Source organism: Haliaeetus leucocephalus, unplaced genomic scaffold, assembly GCF_000737465.1.
Source record: "Haliaeetus leucocephalus isolate CR32 unplaced genomic scaffold, Haliaeetus_leucocephalus-4.0 Scaffold362, whole genome shotgun sequence".
NCBI classification, from domain to species: domain Eukaryota; kingdom Metazoa; phylum Chordata; class Aves; order Accipitriformes; family Accipitridae; genus Haliaeetus; species Haliaeetus leucocephalus.
Genome location: NW_010972798.1, coordinates 1,850,369 through 1,867,571, shown reverse-complemented (window position 1 = coordinate 1,867,571; position 17,203 = coordinate 1,850,369). Strand labels below are relative to the sequence as shown.

Below are 17,203 nucleotides of genomic sequence, written 5' to 3'. Positions count from 1 at the left end.
CCCCGTGATAAGGCAATGGCAAGGACCCCCCCCCCCCCACTGCCAGCCCCCAGTGAAAGGAGCAGGGGTCTGCACACCATGCTGCCGTCCCCACTGCAACGCGGTCCCTGTGCCCAGACCGAGGGACCGCACCTTTCCGCGGGTGCCGAATCCGGACACCAGGCTCACCCCATTCCCGGGGGTGATGTTGGATGAGGGGGGCTGCTCCGCATCTGCCCTCGGGATCCCTCCCCGCTCTGGGGGTCTGGGTGCTGGGGAGGACCCTGGGATTTCACCCCTGCAGAGCCTGTGATGAAAAGCTTTTCCTGGGGCAGAAAAAAAACCAAAACAGGGGTCGAGGGTGGTTATAGATTTGAGCTGATGGCGTTTGTCCTCTTTGCCCATCACAGGTGATAGAAGCCCACTACAGCCGTGTGCTGGGCATCGTCCCCCCGGACAGACATGCCACCGACGCCGCTGGGGAGGATGGCACCGTCCCCATCCCCGGCACGGAGCCCTGGGGTACCACCGAGGGCACGCTCGCGTCCCCAGCTGACACCAGCGAGGATCTCGCCGCTTCCCCGCACGTCCTCACCATGTACTGGTCCCTCTCCGTCTCCATGTTCGCCGTCGGCGGCATGGTCTCCTCCTTCACCGTGGGGTGGATCGGCAACCGGCTGGGGAGGTGAGAGGAGCTTCTGTGCTGTGAGTCGCGTGCCACAGCCCAAACCTTTTTGTTTGATTTTTTTCCCCTAGAACCGTTTCCTCCCCATAGAAATACAGTTTGTGCTATTTTCCCCAATTTAATGAACACCCCCCCCCAAACCTCCTGCCACAGAGGCCTAGTTATTAAAATCCTCAGTTATAAATCAGATGTTTTACTGTAACTTTTAGCACTTCAGACAAGCAGCTGATGAGCAGCCTTGATTAACTTCCAAATTCCCCCTTTCTTTCCACAGCAAAAGGGAGAGGGCATCCAAACGGCGTTTCCGCAGGATGTAGAATATATTTTTAGCTACTCCGATTGCATCCCTACCCGATATTTTTCAGTGCCTATGATCATTATTTTTTCCCCTGTAGTGCTGATGAAGTCATTTAATAGCTCTGATTGTACGTTGTGATGGCTGCTTTGGCTGAGAGAGGTGCCAGAATGAGCGGTGCCGCTACTGCCTTGCAGGGTGAAAGCCATGCTGGTGGTGAACGTCCTCTCCATCACTGGGAACCTCCTCATGGGGCTGGCGAAATTTGGTCCATCTCACATGCTTATCATCGCCGGGAGAGCGGTCACGGGGCTGTACTGCGGTAAGTCCAGGCAGGGCAAGCATTGCAAACCAGCCCCTTGGCGGGGTTGGGTGCTCCAGGGTTGCAGTTAAGAGTTTCCTATATTTTTTAATCTTTCTTTTTTTTAGTTCAGAAGGGGTTTCACAGGTGGGAGTTTCCCTCTTCTCCCTATGTCTGTCCTTCTCGATCCAGGGTCTTTCCCAGAAGTATTTGGGTTGGCTCTATCATGAAATCGGTTTATTTACATATCCTAGAAAGGAGCGAGTCCCTCCTCTGTATCTCAAGGCTCGATCCTGGTGGTGGGTGTTGTAACAGTATGTTATTAGCCATGCTGTTTGACAGGTTCCCTAGACAACAGTACTATCTAGCAGATAGTACAGGAGCACTGTACATAGCGAGGATAAGATAGTAGGCAAATAATATGGAATTACGTTAGAATTAGCTTAGAAGTAACAGCTTATCACTGTTACTGGTACGCAAATACAATACTCCGCTCTGAAGGTTCCAGGCAAGTTTTAAGAAAGCTCTTTGCTCTGTGATAACTTCTCCCAGTGGACGATCTCTCCTCCGTGCTCGTATGTGTGTGTTCAAGTGTAAAGGCTTCCCAGCCTGGAGCTCTGAACCCAGGGATATCTGAGCACCACTGCAGAGTGTGGGTAGTTCCCAGCCAGGCACGAGGGGCTTGGTGGCACACGGGATGCCGCAGACGGGTTCCCTCCTCCTTTCCCATTTGGGAAGCGGTTTCTGCTGGTTGCTGAGCTGTGGTCTAGAAGAGGTGACGCCTGCATGTGCTTGGTGCAGGGCTCTCCTCCGGACTCGTGCCCATGTATGTCAGCGAGGTCTCTCCCACGGCCCTTCGAGGAGCGCTGGGGACGTTGCACCAGCTTGCTATCGTCACGGGTATCCTCATCAGCCAGGTAAGAAGGAAAGCGCACGAGTCCAGAGAGGCTATTTCAGAGATTAGGGATACCCCAGTGATACGCTGGGGTGTCGCTCAGCATTCCACCCCGAAACTGAAGGAAAGTGTGAAGCAATCTGCTCTAATGGGCTTAAAATCCTACCTTGAGTCAGAGGCGTCCTTAACAAAGACAACTTCTCGCGAAGTAAAAAGTACTTCTGCAAACAATCCCCCTCCCCTGCAAAGTTTTTGTACGCATCCCATCAGAGTCAGGCTGGATCCTGAACATGAGATCCCTGATATTCAGGTACTCAGAAATGGCTTCATCAGAGAAGCAGGGAGCCCAACGTCTCTGTCAGCATTGCCCACCGTGGCAGGAGTCCCAGCTATGTGACAGATGAGCACATAAATGTACCAAGAACCAACGCATCCAGAGAAACTTAACGTAACCACAAAGTTCATCTAATCTGATTTAGTCAAAGACTACGGACAGACCATGGGAAAAATATGCTTACAGGGTAGGTCCTGCCGCTTCACTGGCTGTGGAGATACAAAAAATGCTTTACAAATTGTGGAAAGTAGAAGGTTGCAAGTACTCACAACCCCTCTGGAGTGCCTTTTTCAATGTCATAATCACACAGTGAAGCAAAGCTCAAGTTAGCCTATTTGCTGAGCCTCATGCTGCACTGCGGCCCCGGTGCTCAGACCGTGCTGGTTAGCAGCCTGTACTTGCTGCTTATGCAGTGGTTCTGGCCAGGCACAGGTCTCCTGCCAGTGGCACATCCCAAGGAGGACCGAGTCACCCCAGGGCAGGGAACAGAATTGCAGAGGTTTGTCCCACAGCACCTGTAAGCCAAAGTCTTGCTCATGACATTTGATGCCATCCATTCATTCCTTCCTTGTAAATGTTCCTCATAACTAAAGAAATCTGACTGTTAGGACTGAGAATTGGTATTTGCTTCTAGTTTTCTTCCAGGTTGTCACTTCAAAATGCCATAGTGGTCAATCGCTTTCTTTTTCTAGGGTGCAAAATAAGCCACTCAAACATGCCTCAATTATTCCAGGTCCTCGGACTAGACTTTCTCCTGGGCAATGATGAGATGTGGCCCCTGCTCCTCGGTCTCTCCGGTGTGGCTGCCCTCCTGCAGTTCTTCCTGCTCCTGCTGTGCCCCGAGAGCCCCCGATACCTTTACATCAAACTGGGGAAGGTGGAAGAAGCTAAAAAAAGTAAGACAGACACGCATTCTGGGTTTGTCTGGAGTTGTTTTTACAGTATACATATTATTAAACACAGAAGGGAAAGCCCAGCTGAGGGCTCACACATGTAACTGGGTATAGTTGCTCCATCCCACGCAGCCCATTTGCAGGAGGGATTTTGGACACTTGCATATAGTCACTGACTAAGGCATGCTTGCTTCTACATCGCTTCAAGCGTGAGCCTTAGCGTGTTACTCGTGTCCATCAGAGAGATCGCATCTAGCAGATGCCACCCCCAAAAACCCCATTCAGCTGGAAGGGATTTCAACCAGGTGTAAAAATGACATCTTCTGGGGGACAGCTGCTCTCTCCATCCTCACTGCTATTTGCAACTACACAGCAAATCCACAGCAGTTACTGGAACCGCTTACACGTCTTCCAGCGTGGCCCTCCTTAGCTGGTTCCAGCTGCTTCTGCAAGGAGTAAGAGCAGTCAATGGTAGGACACAGCTGAAATTAAGATAAGCAGCTCTGAGCTGCTGAAGTATAAATTAGCTCTGGACCAGAAACTATTTAGACATGTTTGCATGGGAGTAATAAGCATTGCTGAGGGACAGGGCTTGAGTGTGGTGTCTCAGAGCTGCCAGGCAGACACGCTTTTGGGGCTTGATATGCCATAGGAGTCCTCAGAGCAAGAGGACACTACTGTCCATGTGGCTGGCTTACTCTGAGTTTTGGCTAGTGAGATTCTTGTCCTTATTCTACCCCTTATCTAGCATTAAAAATAAAATGTTGATCTTTCTTTTTTCTTAAGGTTTAAAAAGGCTCAGAGGAAACTGTGACCCGATGAAAGAGATTGCTGAGATGGAAAAGGAAAAGCAAGAAGCCGCTAGTGAAAAGAAAGTCTCCATAAGGCAGCTTTTCACCTCTTCGAAGTACAGGCAGGCTGTCATCGTGGCACTGATGGTGCAGATATCTCAGCAGTTCTCAGGAATCAATGCAGTAAGTCCCCCCAAAACATTTGCCTTTAAAGAAATCCACGCTGAGCATGAAAAGGCAATGCTGGCTCCATCCAAGCCGTGTAGGGACGAAGAGAAGGCTTTCCCGGGACGGCAGCAGGCTCCTCGGCCACTGCCGTCGGTGTTGAAGGTGGACCGAGCCGGGCTGCGGGAGGGCAGGAGGGGAGAAGGGTGCAAGGGAGTTCAGCACGAAACCAGCTAGCACAGCAGATCCACGCTGAGCTTTCCCATGACCCTCCTCATACCTGAGCTCCTCAGCGGTTTGCTCTCTTTAATGACTACCTGCTCACCCCAGAAACCACATAATCACTGTTTTCTAGCTGTTTTTAGCTAAACAGGTTTTGCAGCACCTCCTGGGATAGCAGAAATCACCATTTTACACCCAGGACCATGGAGCCTCCTTTTCAAAACTGGCTAAGTCTCAGCTTTTTGAAAGTCTGGTGGCAACTTTACAAAGGTTGAGGCCTCTCTCCCACCGGCTTTCAAAACTCTAAGAGCATTTCCACATCGCAAAGTGGATGGAGCAGCTCACGGGACTGAGCCAGGGACGAGCACCCCACGGACCCAGCTGCCCTGGCTCGAGGCCATGCCCAGCCTCATCCACCGGCCACAGGGTCAGCCACCCATTTATCTCCTGCCCTTAACTTCCACCGGATAGGAACTGCCTTATTCTGGGAGAGAAGGGAGAAATTTGAGTCATTCCATCGGAGCAAGAATATTTTCAAATTCCGGTGAAACGCGGTCATATTAAGGTATTTGTCTCCAGCGCTCGGTGCTGGTGATCTGCCTTTCCAGATGAAACACAGGACTACATGGAAAAAAACAGTTTTAAATGTGCAAATGCAGTAGCTCAGGAAGGGAATTTCAATGGGATTTTTAACTCCCTCAGGCTCCTTTGAAAGTTTCAGCTTTAATTATTATAACAAGCCATTAAAAGTTGGAAAAACTAATCATAATTAAATTACTTCACATCTCAGGCAAGCAAGTGCAACTCTTCCCTCAAGAGAACAAAAAGTTCCACCAGCCCTGTTGCCTAATCCTTCATCCTAATGTATTTTGATAGATCTTTTACTACTCTACAAACATTTTCGAGAGAGCTGGAGTTGACCAACCAGTTTACGCAACCATTGGCGTTGGAGTGGTGAACACAGTCTTCACTGTTATCTCTGTAAGTAAATATTTCTGCCCCCCAGACCACAAAAACATGTAAGCTACAATGTGGTTTTGAAACATGATTTTATCCTGGAGCTGGGACTGGGATTTGCAGTTTTGCAGGGCTGACCCTGCACACCTTACAGGAACAATCATTCCCTGGGCAAATCTCATCTGAAAAATCAAAACTTGAAACACAGCCCGTTGTATCAAACAGCACTGCTAAATGCCTAATGAGTGAAAACTGCATCACGGTGTTCAGGGAAGTTCTGGTAGCTCAGCATTTCCCCCCAAAATAACAGTTGCCTTTGAAACTGAAATTCTGCGGGTCCTATTCCCCTCGGGGAGCAGGCAGGGGATTGGGGTTGTGATGGGGAAGCCAGCAGCTCACGATCTGCCTCTTACCTGTTATCTTTCAAATTGTTTTCTGTATGTACATCGCACCTGCATGAGTGATATCCAAAGGCTATTGCAGAGTAATAAAAGTAATCTAGCACCTATCCTCATCATATCTATGCAGTGCTCTGCAGCAATAAAAGGGTTGTTCCATTTTCACAGCCTTTCCCTTCGTTTGTCTCTCTCCTGAGAGTATTAACACAATTCCTGTCAGCAGGCAATTATTTTTTTAATGTGGCCATTAATATAAGAAGATGGGGAAATGCCAAGCCCATTTCCCTCACATCTCTAGAGAGACTTAGGGAGCAAAAGACCATGAAGCAGGACTAGCTGCAAGGTAGAAATACACAGCTCTAAGAGATCTTAGTCCAGCGTGCGTGAGATGATAGGAGGTCTTAGGATGAACCTGCTTTAGAGCAAGACTATCACAGTTCCCGTACAGAGGAGAAACCGTGATGTTTATTGTGAAATGAGGCACAGAGACGTGCGGCTGGAAGACATATTTCTCCAGCTTGGAGGGTCTCCTGCAGTTCAATCTCCACCCCGAGGCTACGGTACTTGCAGCCTGGAGCATTTGCTCTTTGCTTCTTTTGGCCAAGAGCACTTAAAAATTACCTGCGTTTGTCAATAAATGACAGACCCCGATCAAAAGGCAGAAGTGCTGACAGCCGGGTGGACCTTGGCAAGGGGAGAAGGGAGTGCAGAGGCTTGCCCTCAGTAATTTCATGAGTTAGCAGGATGAACTGCCTCCAGCAAAAGAGATCGTCTTGTAGAAGCATAAATCACTTGCTGTAATGACAGGAAAGGTTGAGCTGATGGCCAAAGGTGTCCTTTCAAGCAGAGGGGAAGGAGAAGGCAGCTTCAGAGGCCAATGCACGGTATTTTAGGGCAGGCCCGATGCACCGTCCTCTGGAGTTACCCACATGTCCCCACCGGGTGAAGTGATTGGTACAGACTTAGATGTCAAAAGCTGGGTGAGATGACTGGAGTCCGTCAAGAGGAGTTGAGAAAGAGCAAGCTAACCCTTGTGGCTACCAGGGAAGCAAAAGGAGTCTGGGAGCAACTGCAGGAAAAATCCTGACTCCACAATCCTGCTACACAACTATCCCTGCCCTAGGACAGGCAAGGTGCAATGGCCCATGATGTCACCTTGAATCATGCTATATTTTGAAGGCTGCTTCTGAACTAATGCAGACCTAGTAAGTTTATTCTTCCCGGGAAAAAAACAAAAAAAAGAGAGAGAAAAAAAGTCCATAGTCAGCAATACATGGGTAGGAGCGGTGGGAAGTCCTGAGAGCTTGGAAATGCATGAGCTCTGAGTATATGTGGTTTTGCCTTGCCCTTGGCAGGGTGGCTGCTCAGCCTGGCTCCCTAACAGCCACCAGCAGAGTTTCTGACACTTGGAAACCAGCACACAAATCTCTACCACAAGAGCCAAAAGAGCAGGAGTGCAGTGCGGCAGCGGTAACAGGTTGCTCGTTGCTAATGGACCTGATCGAACCTCCTGAGAGCGGCGGTGCTGGACGCTAAGCTGCTGCATGTGTTTCTACAGGTCTTTCTGGTGGAGAAGGCGGGCAGGCGGTCCCTGTTCCTGGCTGGTTTGATGGGCATGTTAATAAGCGCCATGGCCATGACAGTTGGACTTGTGCTCCTGGTAAGAATTTCTCTCCATTTTTTCTCCATGGTTTGCAAACAAGAGAAGACAAACCACCATTTAAAGTGAACATTTTGCATTTTCATCTCAAAGAACTTCAGTAAACATTTGTTCTTAGAAGGGACAAAGTGGCCACAGCTGGAGCCATCTCTGCTGGTTACAGCAGTGCCTGAGGACTTTGCGCTCCTTGGCCCCTGAGATACCCCAGTGCTGCCAGAAAGGACGTGTGTCCCCTGTCCCCTCCCTGAGTCCGCTGACAACCTCAGCTCCTTTGCACAGCAACTGCGCTATTCCCACGGCGTAACCGCATGCCTGCTAAGAAAACCCAGGGCATACCTCCGCGTGCAAATGGCATGTGCCCTAAACCCTCAACCTGCATCTCCCTGGCTTGGTGCAGGGATGCTAGACTAGCATCTTGTCATAAAAAAAGGGACAAATTATTCTGTCTGACACCCAGGAGGGGGGTCAGACTGTGAGACGTGGGGCAGAACAGGTAGGGGATGGAGCCGGCCCCCATCAAAGTCAGTCCAAACCACTGGTGCAAGCCCCTGTCAAGATGCAAAACCAAAGAGGGGGTGGCCTCCTTTACTGAACACCCTGGTTATTAAAGACAACTTGCCTCTTTCTGGCCATCCTGCAGGCAAGGAGAGGGCTCTGAGGTACAGCAGAGCTGATAGCTGTGAGCTCCAACATCCCTCTGCAAGCAGCAACGCTGGCACCACACGTCCAGCCGGCACCTGGCACAAGAGTTTAGAGCTTTAATTATTCATGTCCAGTCCCCACTTGTCTGAATAGAAAGAAATTTCTGAAAAAGAAGCCTATTTAAAGTAATTAGTGATAATTAATGCGAGTCGTGTTGGGACCGTAACAGCAAGCGCACCCTCTTGCAGAGCCAGTTTACCTGGATGAGCTACGTCAGCATGGTTGCGATCTTCCTCTTCGTCATCTTCTTTGAAGTGGGGCCCGGGCCCATCCCCTGGTTTATCGTAGCCGAACTGTTCAGCCAAGGCCCGCGCCCCGCCGCCATCGCGGTCGCCGGCTTCTGCAACTGGGCCTGCAACTTCATCGTGGGAATGTGTTTCCAGTACATAGCGGTAAGAAATCCCTCTAGAACCGTACAAATAAATGACTGGCACCATCCCACCGCTGGGCTCCCGAAGCAGCCCAGCGGGACGTGGACGTGCCTCCCAGATCTCCATCCCCAAGCCCCGCCAGGCACCTCAGCCCCCCGGGGTAGGAAGGGGAAACCATCTCTGCCGTGCTGATGGAAGCGTCCCCTGTTCTCACTTCTCCCACTGCAGGATCTGTGCGGACCGTACGTGTTTGTGATCTTCGCGGCTCTGCTTCTAGTCTTCTTTCTGTTTGCATACTTCAAAGTACCAGAGACGAAAGGGAAGTCCTTTGAGGAGATCGCAGCTGTGTTCCGCCGCAAGAAGTTCCCGGCCAAAGCCATGATTGAGCTGGAAGACCTGCGAGGCAGCGAGGAGGCATAGACATCGCCACGCACCCAGAAAGGAGGGACTGAGCGCGGACCTCCTTCGGGCACCGCAGGAAGAACGTTGGGCAAAAGTCTCATTTCACAAAAACCTTGCAGCTGGCAGACCAGGAGGACCCGTCCATCGGATGCCTTCTGGCTGCTGCGGCTCACACCTCTGAGCCGCAGGTGCTAACCTGGCATTTTACTCTGAAATACTCGGTACAACTGGGCTGCAGGAAGAGCCAGGGAAAGGACGGGAGGAATACATTACACGTGTGTCTCCATGCCCCACTGGAAGAGCCTGGTGGGACTGATGATCTTACTAGTTGGCAAAGCATTACACTGAGCGGGGTCATCACTCAGCTGGAATGAAGGAAAGAGGGGTCGGCTGATGCTGTAGCCTCATGTTTTCCCCTTTTTGTCCCATGCTTGCTGCTTCCTTCTGCTGGGCGATCTGATGCCTTGAGAAACCAACTGGTAGTGCAGTTGTGCCACCAGCGCACAGCACTCATGGCCCGAGGTGCTAAGGAAAACAGACTGAGCAAGCTCCCCCTTCCCCTTGCCTGTGCAGAGAAAGAAGGTGGATCCCACCTGAATCGGCTGGGATGCACCTCACTTGCTTTGCTATCCATGCATTATGGAAATGCGCTACCATCTCACACGGATTTCTCAAGTCACAACATTTCTTAGGAGAATCTTAGAAACTCTGGCTAGGCTGACATGCACTTTTTTTCTTTTGTTTCAGCCAGACTATTCACCTCCTCTTTCCTCCTAGGAAGTCTCTCCCGGTTCCCTTATGCCTGCTGCAGCACAGGACACAGCACATCATTGACCACACAACGGGCCCGGGCACTCCTGGTGCCCAGGTCAGGAGACACAAGTCCTGCTGCCATCCCTTCCACGCTGTGACCATCACCAGGTCACCTCTCCTCGCTGCTCCTCCTTCCCCACCCTCTGCATCTGCCTCCCCTTCCTTTTGTACAATGCTTAGACCCACAGGCTCCAGCTTCAGCCAAGGCCTCGGGCTGCCCGTACCGTAACAATTAATGATAACCCAAAGGGGAAAATGGGTATCGCAGCGTTAACTGGAAGGTGCCCCACTCATCCGACCCCCACTTTGCACCACTTACGGTTTTGCTGGCTGGATGTGCTTCAGCCAAGATAGTGTGCAGGCAGGAGGTTGTGTTGTTTCTACAGCCTTGTTTGTGCTCGTGTTGCTTCTTTATGAGACACTTTTACGTGACAAAATCAAACTGCAAGGATTTTTCTTCCTTTTAGGGGGGATATGTTGGAATCATTGTAAAAGCCTGCTCTCTGTTTGCTTGACTTTTAAGATTTGCATGTTCCTTGCTGTGATACCAGGTTACTTGCTAGCAACTTTCTCAGGATAGAAACCCATTATTTATTTGGAGATGAAATACCAGCATTGCTCAGTCACTGCGAGCTCATCACGACTGCCGGTGAAGCAGTGACTGTAATGTAACAGAGGATCAAGCATAATGAAAAGCATGAGAATCAATAGGCCAAGGAGGATCACCGGCTGCTGCTATGGGTTTGGTTTTAGGGAAGGTTCATGCTCCTTTCCTTGTGCCTGGACATCTTTCCTTTGTAGACTTTACTCTCTTGGTATTAAGACCCTAAAGCAAATTCTGGTCCCTTCCAAGTGACTGGAAGCATAGCCACAAGGTCCACTGGGACAAGCGTCTGGCCCCAGTATGTGCACTGAAGCAATAAGATTGCACCAAAGGCTTTCCTGGAGTGACTGCTGGGATTTAACTGGAGGAGAACTGGGTCAATGCTGTCGTGTGCTACAGCGGTGGGGGACCTGGGACTGACACGGGGCGTGCAGGGGGTGTGAGAACCAGGGCCCAGGCTGCGGTGCACAGAAGAGAGTAGCAGAGCTGGGGCGCAGGCTCTGAGTCAAACCGTCGGTCTGTGTGCTGCAAACAGGTCTCCCCAGGTGAGACTAGCCGAGAAGACAGGCTCAGAAGCTCTCCATGGTGTCTACTGCAGTTAGTTAAATATTATAATGACTTGTCTGAATGTAAAAAAAGGAAAAAAAAAAAAAAGAGATGGGTTCTTGCTTTCAGTAATGTTATCTATGTCTGTTACATAAAAGTGACAATGAACAACATCTATGGCATGTGATGGTTTGTGCTGTTGGGTTTTTTCCCTTTACATCTCTGACACATGTGTAACTCCAGATGGGAGGTATTTTCCTGGCAGGACACATTTGCTCCACAGGTGGTAATTGCTGTACAATCCCTCAGCTAAATCCCTTTGAAATGGATGGTCCAGGGGTGAGACTGCAGGGCTGGGAGGCAGCCCTGGAGCCAGTGGGAGCTGATTCCGGTCGGGATGAACCCTCACTGGAGGTGTGCCAGCGTCTAACCCCAGCAGTCCCCACGGCCCACCTGTAAAAGCCCACTGTAAAGCATACCTCCGCTTGCATGGATGTCAGTGCAGCTTAAAACTTGGTGCTGGGGCTTTTCTAGGGACGATAGGCAGGAGGAGCATTTGGGGAGGGATGGGGTTCAAAGCAGATTTGCCCCTGCTCTGAGGGCAGAGCCAGGCTGGATTCCTTCCAGGAGCAGGAGGATGGGACAGCAGAGGCAGGGTGGCAGGTAGGGTGCTGGCACTGCGGTCCTGGACATCCCCGCTCAGTCCTTGTGAGCCAACCAGTCTGTACAAACACAACGGCTCAAGCTACGGCTGCACAACGGCCATACAGGTGGTTTAGCATGAGACAGGCTGTCCAAAACTGCTTCGCTAAAGTTCTGCTGAGTTTCGTCCTAATGCCTGAGGGGCATCAGTCAGTGACACTGTCAGTAACTCAGCAGTGAGGGGTCATTTATTTAGCAACAGTCTGAGCAACCAGTCTTTGTTTTCCTGTGTGTTACTAGGTGAATGATATGGAAAGCCTGATCCAATAACTGTAGTGCAGCACATACATTAGTTTAACAAAGCCCACAACACCACCATTACCCACAGCTATATTCCTGAACTTCCTGGAAGATCTGCCTGGGGGCTCACAGGCACTTAATTAAAATGACTCTATAAAAATGGTTGTCAGCTGAAAGCCGTGTGTACATTTAATCAGGCTTTCTCTCCTCATTTCATCCCACACCTCTGTGAAGCTTTTGGCTGAGCTATAGTAAAGACCATGTAGTTTGAAGCAGGAGCCTCAGAGCTAGCAGACTTCACGTGCCAATAATTTATTTTTTTCCCAGTCTGCTGCCAGCATGCTGTGAATCCTGCAGGCTAATGAGACGCGCTCTGGGCTCGGTTGGTGCCGAGTTTCAGGTTGTGCTTCCTTGCAGCAGCTGCTGTGTGGAAGAGAAGTCAGTCTTCCCCTTCCAGGCTGAGATCTCCCAGCAAGCACCCTCTCTGACCTTCTTGGGCCACAACCGGACAACGTGCCTTCATGCATTTTACTATTATAATTTCATTTATTAGTATATTCCCCTGGAGATGATGCTTTGCTCATCCCGGGATGTTTCAAATCAATTCTGCTAATGGTTGCAGCGGGGTGCACAGCTCGGTGCTGCCGAAGGCTGCAGCAACCCCTGTCCTCACCAGGGCTGTGGTGGAAGGATTAAGCCGATACGCTGGGCTGGCGCTTTTACCATGTATGACAATGCAGGAAGGGGCCATATGAGTTGGTTAAATCTGCCGATATGTTTACTTTTGTCACATCAGGCTGGTAATTAGGACTGCACACTTTATCTGTCCTTGCCACATGCAAGTTCCAGTTAAAACTCGTTCTCGAGACACAGCTTGTTGAATCATTATTTTTATCTCTCAGCGTAACAGTTTTACTAAGTTGCTAATCATTAAGAAAATTTAAAAGACCGAGTCATACTTATTAGCTAAATGGTCGTTGCACTTTAGTTAACATGCGAAATGTGTTCTTATACTGTGGTTGGCTAATAATGCAATATAATTAATAATCCCTGAGAAAGCATCTTGTCAGCAAGAGCTTTGACAGTGTTTTCCTAATGTGCTGAGATGACAGCCATTAAGACTTTTCTGTTGTGTCAGATAAATGGCTAACAATACCTAGTTTCCCACTCTCTAGGCATAATTTTAAAATTAGTTTGACTTCCCTAATCCAATCAACTCAGGACATTTGGCCCCATTAACACTTGCCACACTAATTTATCACAGATTTTTCTGCCTCACTTCAACTTGTTTTTCATCACTGAGAAGCACTACCCTCCACCTCCTGAGTCAAACAGCTGATGAGGATGAAGCTAACCCAAGTACCACATATGCAGGGGACCAAGTCTTTGAGGTACAATGCATTTTCCAAGGTGTCCAATGTCCTTATCTTTCACTGAAATCTATGGGAGCTGAGGAATTACAATGCAGGACATCAGGTCTGGATCTAGCAGCACATGTAAGCATAAGATTTAATTTAAGGTAACTGAGCCTGTGCTCAAGTGTTTCGCTAAATCCTGAAGCAACACTGGCAAGCTTTACCCAGAGGCACAGCCTGAATAGCTGTGCTGAAAGGGAAGGAATCCCTTCCCCAGCAGGGTGGCAATAAATCTTGGCTGGAGATCAGCAGTCCTTAATTTTTACAGGCTGTAGATATAATTGCAGACCCGAGGCTTGGGTAGTGCCTTGTGGTTTTGTCTCCCTGTGCTCTGTTCAGGAGAGAGAGCAGCTCTCGTTGACTACGAAGAGCATCAGGGCCCCCCAGGTCGCGGGTGGGATATCACTGTACTAGCACTGTTGCAGCCCCAGGAGGAGGGAACAGCTGGAGTTAGTTACTCTGTGCTTTCCCTCTTCCTAGTGGGAGTTACAGGTGGTTCCTGCTAGCTCAGTGTCCCTGCGCTGTCACCGCTTGCCTCTGATCTCCAGCATGTGCCCAGGGTAATTCCCTGGGTAATCCGGACAGTGCAGCTGTGCATGCACACCTCATCCGACCACGCTTGTCCGGCTGGGTGGTTGTGTGGACCACAGAAAGGTAAGTGTGACCCGGAGCAGGCAGAGGCAGTACTGCCGTAGTTTTTAAGCATCCCAGGGCATGCAGCCCCTAATAATTGTAGGAACCATCCAGCATCCCCGAATCCCTTTCTTGAGGCCAATGCAAATTCTTTCTGCATTCATTCTTCACAGGAAGCAGAAGGTGAACGGCAGGACTGAAGCGGTGCCTGGAGCAGAGTGGGATGTCTGTGGCAAGGTCGCTGCAGACGCTTTTTAATCCTGTTCATGCTACACGGAGAGATTGTAGGTAGGAACTCAGAGGGTCTGCTGAGCGTGGCACCGTCCTATGGAGGTGGGGATCATCAGTCCCCAGCCTCCCTCGTGTCTTCCTGCTCGAGGCTGCGCCCAGAAGCCAGTGTGAACCCTCACCCCCAACAGTCAGGACACGTTGGTGGGATCCCAGGTAAGACAGCTCAGCAGCTGAAACAGAGACGCTTGCTCAAGGTGCAACAGGGTCGTTTACACTGCTTTGCTCATGACCCATTATTTCTAATCTTGTGACCTGAACCAAGTCTTGCTGAACAAGCATCCCTCTACTTTTCCTGCGGTGCTCACCCAGCGTTGAGGGGAACAAGGCTGGGTAAACTGCTCACCGCTGCTCTGCGACTGGCCCTCTCTCAGCTAGCCTGCAGGGCTTTCCTCCGGCACCCTCTTCTGTCCTCCGGGCACCCAGGCCAACACCCCTGGAAGTCCCAGGACACGGCTGCCCTCCTTGATGTTCCCCAGAGAGACTTCTCACAGTAGCTAGCGATGCAACAGGCAAGTAGCCGGAGCAAGGAGGCAGCGTAAGCTAGGCTGCACCCACGGCTCGTGTTGGTGTAAACACCACCTCCTGCGTTCTGGTGGGTTTGCTGGAAACAAGGTGGGATGTTTACCCCAGGGCTGGCTGAAATGCATACTCTCGAGGCTAGGCTTTAACGAGGTGCTTTAGGGCATCAGACATTTCTCCAGAACGTAACTGAGAACAGTTACAACTCACTTTAAACCTTCCAGAAGTTTTCTAATCCCTGATCACCTCTGCAACGCAATTCATATAAAGACTTAGCTAGGAGAACCAAAGCTTGATAACATACTGAGTCTACTTGAGAGAAAAGATGCGTGTGTGATCCAGCTGTGCAACACTGGAAAGGAAATACATTTAAATGTGAAAGGCCATGGTATTTACAAATATGCTTTGAAATCGGATTGCTATTGTTGTATAGAAAAGTGGGATAATCATATTAGTACTATCAAGAAACAAACTTTAGAAAATAAATGTTGATCCAGACAAAGGAATGATGCCTGCAAGCAATGACTGATGGAGCTGATTTCCAATTTTTTTATTGCATCTCAAATAAAGGCTGCCTCGGAACGTTTGTTTTGTGTCTCAAAACCAAGTATCATCTACAGCTGCACTTCAGTAAAAAGACTTGATTTAATCCAGAACATTTCTCCAGTCATCCAAAACGAATCTGTTAATTGCAGAAAATCAACCAAATTTCTAGTCTGATACCTGAGGAAAAAAAATTATCAGTAGTGCTTAGCCCCAGCCTGCGCCAGTTTGGATTCAGAACAGTCGGCAGCTCGCTCACAAAGTATTTTATGAGAAGAAAAAAAGCCATAGAGCACATGCAACTAGCCATACACTTGCAGATACACAAACACACACTGCCCTTGTAGAAACACTTAACAGAATGCCCCAGACTCTGCTTATCAACTGACACAGAAGAAAAACAGGCAGCTCCCCAGAGTAAAGCATATCATCTCTAGAGCAGGCTGAGTGAGGTCAGCATCCACTGAACACCCTGGTAACAGAAGAGAGCCACCGTCTTGACCTGCTGGAGCATTATAAAGGGTCCCTGTGTAAATGAAAGCCAAATCTATCTCTTTGGGTACATGCTCTACAGTTTCGAGTGGGATCAATGTAACCAAGCGTGGAACCACAGGCAAACAGATCATACAGATTAACACGAATTAAACAAAAGATCCCATGTTTAACCATTTAAAAACATGATGTTAAACGTGACTCATGTAGCAACCCCATTAGAACACAGATGACAAACTCAGGATCTTGGGGCAGAAAACGTAGGACAGCCCACGGTGCTGATGGCAGAGACCAGCTCTGACAATGCTGCCCCACACGCCACTGAGTTTCTGTGTTTTGCTGTTTGTCTGTTGTTCGTAGGTGATCTTCACGGCACCCCCCCAGGCTGGGCCCCATCCACCAGCAGCTCCACAGAAGAGTCTTCAGGTGAATTCGGTCAAACAGCTGTAAGTATTATGGCCTCTGACTTGGAGAGTTTTAGCAAAAATAACCATTTGGCCTCCTTTTGCTCAGGATCCGTCTGGCTGGCTTTGTGGCTATGTTTGTCACCACACACCTCTCCTCAGACAGTGCAGGGGGTGGATGCCAGAGGCTAACGGCGTAGCGTTGCTGGTGAGGGGCAGGGCATGGAGCCATCTGATTCTCATGTCCCTGAGTGAAAACAAGCTCCCACCGTGACTTCTTGGCAATTTCAGGCCCTTTTGACGGATTACCGTGCACTGCTCGTTTCTCATTATTCTGAAAGGGGAAACATTAAGCCGACAAACGAGCTGTGTGTCAACAGTTAAGCACACCTCGCGAGGGAACACCCGTTTCTCCCCGGACTCGTTTAAAACCCAGTTTTATCGCCGCGAAACCACCGGACCACCCTTCCGAAGAAGCGGCCCCCAGTCACCCGCTCAACGCCAAAATGGCGGAAGGGTGAAGGGGGGGAGTGGCTCGGGAGGAGGCGCGCGGCGCCGCCTGGCGGCCGAGGGGCAGCCCCGCGCATGCGCCAGCCCGAGGGGGCGGGGCTGGGTTGGGGTAGGGGAAGGGGTTGCCCCCGGGTAGCAACGGCGCCGGCGCCGCGCGATTGGCGGGAGGGGCGGGCTGAGCCCCACCGCTCTCCGTAGGCGCCGGCGAGGGGCGGGGTGAACGCGCCGGGTGGGCGAAGGCGGGAAACGGCCCCCCCGCCCCCCCCAGCACGTGGTCAGCCGGCGGGCGGAGGGGAAGGGGAAGGAAGGAAGGAAGAGGAGGCCGGCCCCGCCCCTTCGGAGCGAGGCGGGGGAGGAGGGGGGAGACCACGGACCAATGAGGGCGGCGGAAGCGGGAGAGGCGGGGCGGGGCGGGGGCGGGGCCTGGCGCGCGCGCTCCCC

General features: G+C 50.5%; 1 protein-coding gene across 1 annotated transcript in view; it reads left to right on the top strand.

Annotated features, from left to right (window-relative positions):
• The window catches only part of SLC2A2 (solute carrier family 2 (facilitated glucose transporter), member 2), a 10,050-nt gene extending 982 nt beyond the window's left edge, over nt 1-9,068 (top strand). The window contains exons 3-11 of the mRNA XM_010572895.1: nt 390-664; nt 1,157-1,281; nt 2,062-2,177; nt 3,223-3,385; nt 4,169-4,356; nt 5,437-5,541; nt 7,474-7,575; nt 8,466-8,669; nt 8,877-9,068. Coding sequence (XP_010571197.1) covers nt 390-664; nt 1,157-1,281; nt 2,062-2,177; nt 3,223-3,385; nt 4,169-4,356; nt 5,437-5,541; nt 7,474-7,575; nt 8,466-8,669; nt 8,877-9,068 — 1,470 coding nt within the window. The remainder of the gene's footprint in view (nt 1-389; nt 665-1,156; nt 1,282-2,061; nt 2,178-3,222; nt 3,386-4,168; nt 4,357-5,436; nt 5,542-7,473; nt 7,576-8,465; nt 8,670-8,876) is intronic.
• Nucleotides 9,069-17,203: the final 8,135 nt, after the last annotated feature.